The following is a 13,345-nucleotide window of genomic DNA, read 5'->3' on the forward strand; positions in this document are numbered from 1 at the left end:
CTATCTGTCGGTGCGATGTAAAGCCACTAGCAACTCTTTCCATATTGAGTTCAGTGAGGCACTTCAAGTGTGACATCTTTGACATTGATCGTTGATGCTCATGTTTCACCCATTCCATAGCAGTGCTTGTGCCATGCAGACATCTCCATGTTGAAGTTTGTGGTGAATTTCAGCAGTAGCAGTTTACTCTTCAACAAGGAATTCAGCACATTACCAAAACAAAATATCATTCACAACGGTCTGTGCTCCCACGATCACAGTTAATGATGTTGTATTACTTCGACATGTTTTGTAAATTCTGTAGATTGCAAATATGCACTTGGTTGTATTGTACTGATGGTTTATGATTTTCTTTTTAATGTTGCTTATTTATTTTAGTATGGCCCTTGAACTAGCAGCCCTCTGTTTATTCATTTCATAATACATTTATTAAATTCTTTGGTATTTATCCTTTTGAACAATAGCATGTGAATTGGTGTATATTTCCTCAGGTCCAGGAAGAAGCCTTCTATGTTTGTGATATTGGAGATGTAGTACGTAAACATAAGGAGTGGAAAATGAAGTTGCCTCGAGTTGAGCCCCATTATGGTAAGAACTTTTGTTATGTCTTGTGCTCTTGAGTATACTATTGATATGCAAGATTCAATAATCCTTTTCTTTATTTTCTCAGCTGTGAAGTGCAATGATAGCTACAGTGTTCTGGAAGTGCTGGCTGCTCTGGGAACAGGTTTTGATTGTGCTTCAAAGGTGAGTAACAATACTAAATCTTGGTTTTGACATTGCATTTCACGTGCAGTAATGATATCATTTGTTGCTCAGTGGTTCAAATCATCCCAGGAATGAAAGTGAATGATTAAATTCTCTGGTAATGCAACCCACTTATATATTTTCTATGTTATATTGCATGGAGAAGGACTGCTAAGTTCTTTCTCCCCCAACTCGAAGATGGTTCGATGTTAGAATGTTCCCTTATCGACTACTTTACACTTTTTTTTATTAAGGAAAATACTTCTGTTCACAACCATGTGGGGAAATGAGGAATTTTTGGCCATTACAGTGCGACTGAAACATAGTGCTGCAATTTATGCATAACCTTTGAACGTGCTGGTTGTTCTCGGACTGGAGGGGCTGTAAATGTTATCAAACTCTAGTCTGTCTTATCACATTTATCCAAAGAAGAATTGACAGTTAAATAGCAGAAAAAAACAAAAGGAGTGATTTTATAATCATAGCTACATTCTTCTTATTCTTCTTTTTTTTTTTTTTTTTGCTAGGGGCTTTACGTCGCACCGACACAGATAGGTCTTATGGCGACGATGAGATAGGAGAGGCCTAGGAGTTGGAAGGAAGCGGCCGTGGCCTTAATTAAGGTACAGCCCCAGCATTTGCCTGGTGTGAAAATGGGAAACCACGGAAAACCATTTTCAGGGCTGCCGATAGTGGGATTCGAACCTACTATCTCCCGGATGCAAGCTCACAGCCGCGCGCCTCTACGCGCACGGCCAACTCGCCCGGTTTATTCTTCTTCCTCTTCACAGTACCATATCAGGTCCCCACTGACTTCGGCGATACTGAGGCGAATGCAGTACGATCTCTTGCTAGGCGGAAAAGTCTTTCAACAGTGTGAATTCCAGTCCATTCTTTGATGTTTCCAAGCCATTACGTCTGCCTCTCGACACCTCTTCGACCCTGTATTTTGCCTTGCACAGTCCGCTGTAAGATGAGATAACGGTCATTTCTAAGTATGTGGCCAAGGTAAGAGATCTTCCGGTGTTCTATTGTTTGAACGAGTTCCCGACTTGCTCTTGCCCTTCTGAGTACTTCTTGGTTCGTTAGTCGTGCAACCTACGAAATCCTGAGCATCCTCTGTTGGATCCACATTTCAAAGGCTTCCAAGCGTTTCACTGATATGTTCTTGAGAGTCCATGTTTTCACACCATTATAGCAAGGCTGACCCTATATAGCTCAACTAAGCACATGTAAAAATTCCTGGATTTTCTGATGTCACTGTCTTGTCATGCCCCCTGCTGTTTACCATAAAACTTAAATGCGTCAATTTGTTTTACTAAGAATGTAACAATTTTTTACCACTTTCTTGTTCAAATGTTTGTTTTGAATCTGTATACAGAATCTAATCGACAGCTTGTGTCTAATTTCTCAAGCATCAGAAATTCAGTATATCTGATTATGCGTTTTCTGCTCGCACTGTGCTTTTAACTTTCTTACTAAGGTACTTTTTTCTTAAACACTACGAAGTCGATGTAGGAACACTTATCATTCATCAGTTCAAATTTACTTACACAAGTCATTCCCTGCCATTACTAAACATATTCTGCATGCTTGTCCTACAGGGTAGCAATCGTAAATTAAAGTTGAATATTGAATTCTTTCGTTGTTTGAGTTGTCAGTCCATAACTGGTTTGCAGCGCACCATGCCACCCTATCCTATACTAACCTTTTCATTTCTTTGTAATTGTAAATTGCTCCCACTTTCAGCATTCTTCTGTAACACCACATTTCAAAAGCTTCTGTTCTCTTTCTTTCTGAGGTAGTTATATTCCATGTTTTACTTCCATACAATGCCACGCTCCAGAAAAAATCATCAAAAACATCTAATTCTTTTATGAATATGTGAAATAAGCAAATTTCTTTTCTTAAGAAAGGCCTACCTTGCTTGTGTTAATCTGCAGTTTATGTACTCCTTACTTCTGCCATCGTTAGTTATTTTACTATCTAAGTAACAATATTCTCTAGTTCCTTTAAGACTCATTGCGTTATCTAATATTTCCCACATCACCTAACTTCGTTCGAATGCTCTCCATTACATTTATTTTGGTCTGACTTATTTTCATCTTGTATGCCTTCCCCAAGACTGTCCATACCATTCAGCAATTTATCCAGATCTTCTGCAGACTCAGATAAAATAACAGTATCATTTGCAAATATCAGTGTTCTGATTTCCCCTCTTGGATTGTGATTCCCTTTCCAAATTCCTTTTTGATTTCCTGTACTGCTTGTTCTATATAAACATTGAAAAGGAGGGGTGGGGGCAAACTGCACACTTGCCTCACTCATTTCTGGATTGCAACTTCTTTTTCAAAGCTCTCAATTCTTATGACCGCAGACTGATTTTTATACAGATTGCAAATAATTCTTCTTTCTCGGTATCTGATCATGATCGCCTTCAGAATTTCAAATAGTTCGGTCTAATCAACATTGAGTGCCTTTTCTAGATCTACGAACACCGTGTACGTGGGCTTGTCCTTAATTCGATTCTCTAAGATCAGACGTAAAGTCAGAATTGCTTTGTGTTCCTACATTTCTTTTGAAGCCAAATTGATCTCTCAACTCAGTTTCAATTTGTCTTTCCATTCCTCTGTAAATAATATAGGTTATAATTTTGCAGCCGTGATATACTAAACCAATGGTGGGGTAGGTTTCACACTTGGCAGCACTGGCTTTCTTGAGAATAGGTATAACAACATTCATTAAAAAATTGGGTGGTACTTCTCCTGTATCATAGACACTAAATTGAATAACCTCGCCAAGCTGGTTTCTCCTAAGTCAGTCGGTAATTTTGAGGGTGTCATGAATTCCAGGTGCCTTATTCATATTTAGGTCTCTCAAAACTCTCTAATTCTGACCTCAAAATTGGGTCTCCCATTTCATCAGCATCAACAGCCTCTTGTTCCAGAGCCATATCATCTACATCTTTACCTTGATACATCTATTATATATGTTCCTGCCATCTTTCTGTCTTTTCCTAGAAGTGGTTTTCCATCTGAGCTCTTGATATTTATACGTGTAGTTTTCCTTTTCCTGTATATAGCATCTATCTTTCCTAGGACCATACATCCTTCAACATCAGTGAACTTCTTCTCTTTCAGCCATTCTTCCTTAGCTGTCCTGCACTTTCTATTCACTACATTCTTTAATTGCCTGTATGTTTTTCTGCTCTCCTCATTTTTTACATTCTTGTAGTTTCATTGTACATCAATCAGGTCTAGTCTCTCCTGGAATTATCCATTGATTCTTAACTGATCTTTCTTATCTTCCTAACCTTTATTCAGCAGTCCTACTGACCTCATTCTCCACAACTGTCCATTCTTCCTCTATTGTGTTTCCTTCAGCCTTTTCATTTAGTCCTTGTGCAACGTGTTCTTTATACTATCCCCCACACTTTTCATTTAACTTATCTAGATCCCATCATCTTGCATTCCTTTCTTCAATTTTTTCGACTTCAGATGGCATTTTCATTACCAACGAGTTGTGGTCAGAGTCTACGTCTGCTCCTGGGAAAGTCTTGCAATCCAACACCTGGTTTCAAAGTCTGTGCATAATCGTAATGAAGTCTTATTTGGTACATTCCGGTGTCTCCATGGACATACAGCCATTGTTTGTGGTGTTTGAACCAAGTATTAGCAAGGACTAAATTATGATCGGTGCAGATTCAACCAGTCTATTTCCTGTTTCAATCCTTCGTTCCACTCCGAATTTTCCTACTGTATTACCTCCTCTTCCTCGGCCTACCTCTGAATTCCAGTCTCCCATCACAATTAGATTCTAGTCACCTTTTACATGTTGTATTAAATCTTCTATCCCTTCATATGTTCTTCTGATTTCATCATTACTTGCTGCACTAGTAGGTATATAGACCTGCACTATTGTGCTGGTCATTGCTTTGGTGATCTTGACAACAATAATCCTCTCACCATGCTGGTCGTAGTAGTCTACCTGCTGTTTTATTTTCTTAATCATTATTAAACCAACTCCAGCATTTCTCCCATTTGATTTTATGTTGATAATTCTGCAGTTACCTGACCAAAAATCCTGCTTCTTGCCAATGTATTTCACTTAAACCAACTACATCTAACTTTAGTCTGTCCATCTCCCTTTTCAGATTCTCTAACCTAGGTACCACGATGATTCAAACTTCTATCATTCCATGCTGCGACCCACAGAATGTCTGTATCCATCTTCCTGATGATTTTCCCTCTTGTGTAGTCCCTACCCAGAGATCCAGATGGGGGACTACTTTACCTCCAGAATATTTTACCCCGGGAGGAAGCAGTCAGCAGCACATCAATTCATACAGAGAGAGCTGCATGTCCTCGGGAGTTAATTACAACTGTAGTTTCCCGTTGCTTTCAGCTGGGTAGCAGTATCACCACAGCAAAACCATGTTAAGTATTATTACAATTATCATCAGCCACTCATCTAGACTGCCACCTTTCCTACGTACGAACAGCTGCAAACACCCCCCACCCTCGTGATGAACAGTTTGTTAGCCTGGTCGCTCGATGGATAACCATCTGATATTGTTGCACCTGCGGCTTGGCTGTCTGCTTCACTGGTATGCGCAAGTCTCCCCACAGCGGCAAGGCCACATGGTTGGTAGGTGAGGATATTACATATATTTAGTACATTTGGCCTTCTTCAATATATATTTTTTTACCTCAACTTTTAATCTAGGAATAAATAATAATAATAATAATAATAATAATAATGAGCTATATTACCAACAACTAAATTGTTGTATTTTTTGAATCATGTCCATAGATTGTGCAAATCCCCTTTCACTTGCACAACCCTATGCAGCCCACAAACCACTTACACCCAACCCCTTGCTCTCCTCAGACAACAAACCTCGGAGTTAATTTATGTGTTGTGTATAAGAACCCTGCAGGCTGTTCGAAATGGACAAATGTCCAGTATGAAAAGAGAGATAATAATCATCCTATACAGCTGCGAGTATCTGGACATCAGGACGGCTTCACCAGAGCCCATCCTTAGCACACCGCCACTGTTTGGGAGTCTTGTTTCTCTATGTAGAATAACTAGGTGGAGGCAGGTATTACATGCATACATTCAATCATCATCCATTTCCCTCATTCAGCTTTTAGCAGTTTGGGATGTTACGGCACCTTTCCATCTTCCTCTGTCCAAGCACTGATGTTTGCTCTCAACTGTGTTTCAATCCAGGTTTTTTCCAATTGTACTATTGATAGTTTTCAACCACCTTAGTCTGGGTCTCCCTCTTGCCCTCCCTCATTCTGTCTGTGTCTCAATCATCTGGTTAGAGGCATTCTTCCCTCTTCAATCATTTTAATATGTCCAAACCATCTTAAGTTCATGTCCATTCCATCATAAAGTTTTTCCACTTCGTTTTCTTTTCTGATCTCCTCATTTCTTACTCTGTCCTTTCTTGTTTTCTAAATACCTTCATTGAATAAATAATTTTGTTTTATTTGAGATTTCTGTTCCACTTAATTTGTTCAGAGTGGATGATTACCTAGTTGTACTTCCTCTTAAAACAAAAATAATCACCACCACCACCACTCGAAAGGCTAGCGCCTCAACCATCTGAGCCACTCAGCCCGGCAAATGAAATGTCGTGGGCCTTCTCGATGTCCATAAAAATCACCGCCAACTTCTTACCATATTCCCCGTGCTTCTCTGTTAGCATTCAGATGGCAAATATCAGGTCTGTAGTGCTTCGGTTCTTCCTGAACCCGATTGCTCCTCCTCCAATAACAGTTCAACTATATTTCTAATTCTTCTTTTAGTTCTCTTCTCCAGAAGTTTGAGTTCTTCCTGTCAAAGTATTGTTTCTGTTCCTCTGTGTCCTTCCACTAGGCATTCCTCTTGCTGACCTATTTCACTGTGTCTATCCATCGATTCCGTGGCCTCCCTACTGGTCTCTCCCCTTTCACTTTTCTGTCAAAGTAATTCCTTGCTGTTCCTGTTCTCTCCGTCCTCATAACATGTCCAAACCATTGAAAAGAACTCCTGCGGTACTAAATTCTGGCACCGTGGAGTCTCCGAAAACCGTAAAAGTAGTTAGTGTAATGTAAAGCCAATAACAGTATTATTAGTTCATTATTATTCTCTGATGCTCTGATCTGTCTTCACCAGGTTCCCATCATCCATTTCAAGGATATTGACATGATGACTTCTTCTGTTCTTGGCTACTGTATAAAGAAATTTCCTATTACTTTCACAGTCTGCTGTTAGTCTGGTAGTGAATTCATCCCAGCACTTTTCCCTTTCTTCTTTAATCAGTCACTTCACAAATAGCTTCTTGTTCTGGTACTCCTGTGCCAGGTACTGAAGTTCATCTCAGTTCACTGATTCCTGTTTTTTGTTATCTAGCCTCTTCTTTGTTGCATTTCTTCCTTTCACAGCAGTTTTCACCCTCTCATTCCGCCATGGTGTTTCTTTCTCCTGCATATTGCACTTGTCTTTCCACTCGTGATTCAGCTTCTGAAACTAGGGTGTTATTGAACAACAGCCACTCTTCTTCTACTCCTCCCAAAGTTAAGAAAGGGCCGATGACCCAGATGTTAGTTACGCCTCTTTAAACAACAAGCATCATTATCATCAAAGTTAGTAAACAATGTTAACAAAACAATGTTAATGTAAACATTTCTGAACATAGTTAATAAAATTTGTTAAACTTTTGTTTGTCATTATCTCCACACTAAAAAAGCTGTTTGTGAGATTACGATAAGTAGGGTCAGGAAGAAGAAAATAGATGCAAAGTGTGGCAAAGAAAATCATTGAAGAGGCGTTTAGAATTAAGTTTGGAGTGAACACTTGCGGTATGTCAGAACTTTTACTTTATGATGTAGCAGGCTTTCAAAATTTTCTTGAGAATGCCCCCAAATGACTTTCAGTTCTTGTTGACAGTAAAATGGCCTGAAATTGCAAGATATGATACAGATTATCAGAAAGCTGGTTTCATTGTGACAGGCTAGGTATAACTTCAAAATTCCTAGCATCTGGTGACCTGTACGTTTCACTTATATATTCATTTAGAGCAGGGCCTCTCAGGGTGCATGCGCGTGGTGCATGCACTGTGCACGGTGCAAAAGACGACTTCGCTTGGTTGACCAGAGTGCGGACCCCCACTCCTCTCTCCCTACACCTGTCTCCCCGTTCGGCCTGTCTCCGCGTTCCTCGCCTTCACTGCTGTTTCTCCCCCACTGCGAAATGTTTACGTGTGGTGAGCGGAGACGCACAGTTGTATGGGACAAGGTTACCAGTGTTATTAAAAAAATTTAAAAAGTGAATTAGAAATACACATGCATGTTTGAGAGGAATGTAAACATAATTTTTAAAAAATGCAGAACCCGTAACCAAAATGAAAATGCTACAGTACTGGAACAAACCTCATTTGTGGATATAGAATGCTCTTCTTCAAGCTGTTTCAACTTCCTTAATTCTTTCTCTCTGACGTCTCCTATGATTTCACAATAATTTTCCGAATGTAGTCTGTTGTAGTGTCTTTCAATAGACGATTTTCTTACGCACGTAATTATCGTCCCACAGATTAAGCATTTGACGTTATCGTCACAACAAACAAACAAAAAAAAAAATACGAAGGTTCCCAGTTCGATTGAAATGGACTTTCAGAAGTCTTTGCTTTCTTCGAAACAGGTTGCTCCATTATTATGTTGTTGTCGTGCGCTTATTTATTTCACTGATAAACACGTCGTCTACCACCAAACGCTTCGTCGCTCTCAGCACACTACACCATCCGAGTCAAGCCGAGTTGAGGCGAAGCGTACCGATGCACAGTGCACAGAGCCTATGCACCTCGCTCTGCACGCGTGAGAGTTTGGGCGTTTGAGAGGCCCTGATTTAGAGTATCAAAACATGCAATTTGTTATTTTGCCTGAGGTGTTTGAAGCTTTATCCAACAATTTCAAGGAATTGGTAAAGGTACAAAATAATGAAAATCTTCATTTAACCTAATTAGGATAGTATTATTTTGATGATATTATCCTTGGCTTTGACAAGACTGATATGTAATAGCAACTTCTGGCTCGGTGAGGAAAGCAACGGGAAACTACCTCACTCCTCATTTCCCTAGTACGCCTCTTCAGTGATGCCCAGGCCATCTATGACAACTGATGGCAGAGCTGTTGAGGATCCAATCAGCCTTCGGGCTGAGGACTAAACATACACATACACACATACAAATTATTATGGAAGGTTACATTATTCAGTGAGGAGTGAAGCTGGAAATTAAACTCCATTAGAACATGGCTAAAAGAATGTCATACAGAATTAAAAAATTAAATTAAATATTAGAACTTTTGCTTTAAGTTTGATAGTCCACTTTTAGAAGAAATAAAAAAGCATCATATTCTGCAGTACAAATTTGTGTGCTCTAATTGCATCCTTGTGCATGTGCAAACCAAAAGTTAATGAAAACCTGAAATGTTTCATTCACAAAAGTTAGGGATTTTTTTTATCAACATGCACGAAAAGTTTACAAACACGATATTTTGTTTATTATGAGTCAGAAATGTTCTGCCACAAGCACTCTCTGCACAGCTTACAAATGCCTTCGTGAACATTCCATTTCCACTCTCTCCACCTCAGTTCTGGGTATGTATTCTTTCAATTTATATTGTAATTTTCCTTTTACTTCCCTGTCTTTTAATATCCATACTTAATTTCCAGTCGATGACATGAAGTTGATTATTGCCACCTTCATAATATGCTCTACTGGTCACTCACTTCTCACAGTTCCCTTATAAATTCAGAATGTATGGGAAATACGGTTTATTTTCACCAAATGATATTTAAAGGTAGTAAATTACTTCGAACAGCAAGTACACAAATGAATGACCTCCGTGGGTAGATTAGTTTTCGATTTGTGAACCTTTTATGTAGTTAATATTTCAAGCCTAGTTTTTAATATATCAGTGGAAGAATTAGTTTTGGAATATATTGTAATTAAGCAGCACTTGCTATGACAATATGTAGCAAATAAGAGAGACATACTTCCCCTAGTACATGAGCATTGCCTTGTGCTTATCACAGGCTAGTTTGCAGTGGCATCACAATGGTGTACTAGTCGGCCAGTGGAAGATACAGTTTCCAACTGATGAGCCAAAGTTGCACTGCGACAAAACATTTTTACTCTTATGATTGAGCTACCTGAATTTATTTAGCTGTTGCTGTATTTTATCAGTATGGTTTTGGTCATCAGTGCTGTTATTGTAGCAGGTAGAGTTTGATTCTTTAGAAGAATTAGGAGTATTGGATGGAGATCCAGAAAAATAGTCTTTACTGTTGTACATTCAGTCATAAGTGATCATAATTAATTCTGCAAAATTCCAGCTTAACCCTGGATTACTAAGCTTCCATCTGCCGGACGATGCACACGGATATTAGTAGCTCCCCCTCTCGCAAAGGTATTTGCTTCACTCTCTCTCTAGCTTCCTTTGTGCGAGTCCTGACCTTGTAGAGAACAGTTGTCGCCGTACGTTGCTTCATTCCGTCTATGCGGGGATCCTGTCGTCTGAGGTACAAATGCTTAGTGACAATGTTACTTTTATATTTTATACGTAGTTGAGCCATTATTATTTATTTATTTACATCGGAATATAAAATTTTATTGTTACATTCTCATTAGCTGTAATTGCGTGTTGAAATCAGGAATCTGCTCCAGAAAATTGAAATATATTTCAGATGGCAGTGTGTATCAGAGATGACCCACACACAATACTACAACTTTTGACAGAAGTAGATGACACTGACAACACAGCCATAACTGGAGAAACGTGCAATGAACCGGAGGATGGCTTTGAAGACGACATCAAATTAACTGACAGAGAATCTGATCCAGAATATAACCCACAGTTAGACGATTCCTATGATTCTGATGAGCCAGGAAGAAAGAGAAGATGTGATCCTGAACCAACATACTCTGATGAGGACCCTGATTCGACTAATAGCAATTCAAACCCGATTGTTTCCAGTGCTAGGCATCCGAATGTTATAGTCCCTAATAAGACCAATCTACTAGGGAGAAATAAACACAAATGGTCAGCACTTCCGTCGAGAAACCGTAATATCCAGACACCTGCCAGGAACATAATTTATATAAAGCAGGCCCCTTTAAGAGAAGCCAGAAATGTTTAAACACCTGTGGAATCATTTTCTTTATTTTTTAACAGTTTCATCGTAGATAAACTGGTACAACACACGAATGAGGAAATTCAAGTTCAGAGTTGTAACTACGCTACAGCTAGTGCAACAATTTCTCAAACAAGCAGAGAAGAACTCGATGCTCTTTTTGGTATACTTTGTACTTGTTATCAACAGCCATGAAAACCAATCATCTTCCTACAAGAGAGCTGTTAGATCCAACTTTCTGTGGTTACAGAAATAAGGCGACAATGTCAAGTGAGCGTTTTATTTTCTGTTGAAGTGTTTTAGATTCGATGATAAATCTATGAACGAGTGACAAGTTTGCAGCCATTCAAGAAGTGTGGGATGAGTTTACCAAGAACTGTCGAGACTCATACAAGCCAGGAATTTACACACCCATTGACGAACAACTCGTTGGATTTCGTGGACGGTGTCCTTTCAGGTTGTACGTCCCCAACAAACCCACAAAATATGGAATTAAGATCGTTATGTTGAACGACGTTGGATCCAAGAGCTCCTTGAAGTGAAGAAGCAAAAAATCGGCACGTCAATGTTTTGTTTTGATGGACCAAAAACTCTTGTATCGTACAAACGAAGGAAGGGGAAAGTCGTTATTCTGCTATCCTCTACTCACGAGGACATAGAAATAAGGAATAACAGCAGCAAACCGCAGCAATTGAATTTTATAACGAAACAAAAGGTGCAACAGACTTTAGTACAAAGTAGTAGCACCTTGAACTGCAGTAGAAAGACCTAGCGCTGGCCTCTGTGTGTATTCTTCACTATGATCAATATGTTCTTAGTGAATGGATATATTTTGTTCTGCCACATCCTCCGAAAGGGAGGAAAAACCTATTTCGAGTAGGGCATTTGCGCAACATTTAATTAGACCTCAGCTCCGCCTTACGCAACCAACTTTGCAGCGGTCATTACATGGTATGATTCTCAATGAAAACAATATAGTACACAGGCCAGACCAAGCACAACTTGGCAAAAAGAAAATTTGTGCATTTTGTCCCTCAAAGCTACAAAGAATGAAACTGTTTTATTGTACTGTTCGCTATCCAGCCTTGACAATCAGTCAACATGTGCTGGGTGTTGAAATGACATGAGTTTGTGAAAAATGGTATAGAAATGTGCATAGAATGTATTACGTGGTGGGTTAGTTATTAAGTTTTAAATAAAGTAATCCTAAGAGTTATGGAAGGTTTTTTTTTTTAACGTTGTCTCGTAGACGAATGCTTAGGGGTAAGAGCTTAGTAATCTAGGCTTATCTATCCATTCTGTCTGCTGCCAGATATAATCTGAGGAAAGTGATTTTCATTGAACCCCGAAAAAATAAATAAATGGCGTATGGCTATTAGTGCCGGTAGTGTCCGAGGACATGTTCAGCTCGCCAGATGCAGGTGTTTTGATTTGATGGCCGTAGGCGACCTGCTCGTCGTGATGAGGATGAAATGATGATGAAGACGACACATACACCCAGCCCCTGTGCCAATAAAATTAACCAATGATGGTTAAAATTCCCAACCCTGCTGGGAATCGAACCCGGAACCCCTGTGACCAAAGGCCAGCATGCTAACCATTTAGCCATGGAGCTGGACAATACTATAGTAATTTAAGTATAATTTACATTCAAAGAGTTTAATTGCATCCTGTATGTCCAATCCGTGTCCTGTTTCTTTATAGGGCCAGGTTTAAAGAGAGATGAATCTTCATAGCGAGTTTTTTTTGACTGGATGCCCTTCCTGACATCAGCCTCACCAGGGGAGTTAAAAATCCTACAACCTGTTTTCCAGTCAATGACCGGGTCAGGGATGGAATGTATGAAGCCCCCCATCTTGCGGAGAGGATGGGGATTGTGCTGGCTGCCGAAGATTGTTGCACTCCTCTGGGGCAATGATTAATGACTGACAAATGAAATGATAGTGGAGAGTGTTGCTGGAATGAAAAATGACCGGGAAAACCGGAGTACCCGGAGAAAAACCTGTCCCGCCTCCGTTTTGTCCACCGCAAATCTCACATGGAGTGACCGGGATTTGAACCATGGAACCCAGCGGTGAGAGGCCGACGCGCTGCTGTCTGAGTCATGGAGGCTCGATCAGAGGAGTTAACCCGTATGCACCCGTAAGCGGACTGGTACGCGCTCGAGCGGCTGGGCCAGGACTCCACAAGCGGACTGGTCCTCCGGGATGAAAGGTCGCATATTGGAGACATTTGTGGCATCTGTTGGCTTTTTCCGGAAACATTTTAAATTGAAATCCGTTCATGGTGTCTCAAAGTATCACCAGAGTGCTTTGGTATGCTTCTTTGGCAAAGAGAATTGATTAAAATATCGATCGAGAAATCTGTATTTTGTTGTTGACAAGATGGCTGAGAAGGAAGTTGCTTGCTCACG

General features: G+C 39.8%; 1 protein-coding gene across 2 annotated transcripts in view; it reads left to right on the forward strand.

Annotated features, from left to right (window-relative positions):
• The window catches only part of LOC136876166 (ornithine decarboxylase 1), a 75,897-nt gene that overhangs the window by 37,315 nt on the left and 25,237 nt on the right, over positions 1-13,345 (forward strand). For both annotated transcript variants that reach the window (XM_067149885.2, XM_067149886.2), the window contains exons 4-5: positions 492-588; positions 671-747. In XM_067149885.2, coding sequence (XP_067005986.1) covers positions 492-588; positions 671-747 — 174 coding nt within the window. The remainder of the gene's footprint in view (positions 1-491; positions 589-670; positions 748-13,345) is intronic.

Source organism: Anabrus simplex, chromosome 6, assembly GCF_040414725.1.
Source record: "Anabrus simplex isolate iqAnaSimp1 chromosome 6, ASM4041472v1, whole genome shotgun sequence".
NCBI classification, from domain to species: Eukaryota; Metazoa; Arthropoda; class Insecta; order Orthoptera; family Tettigoniidae; genus Anabrus; species Anabrus simplex.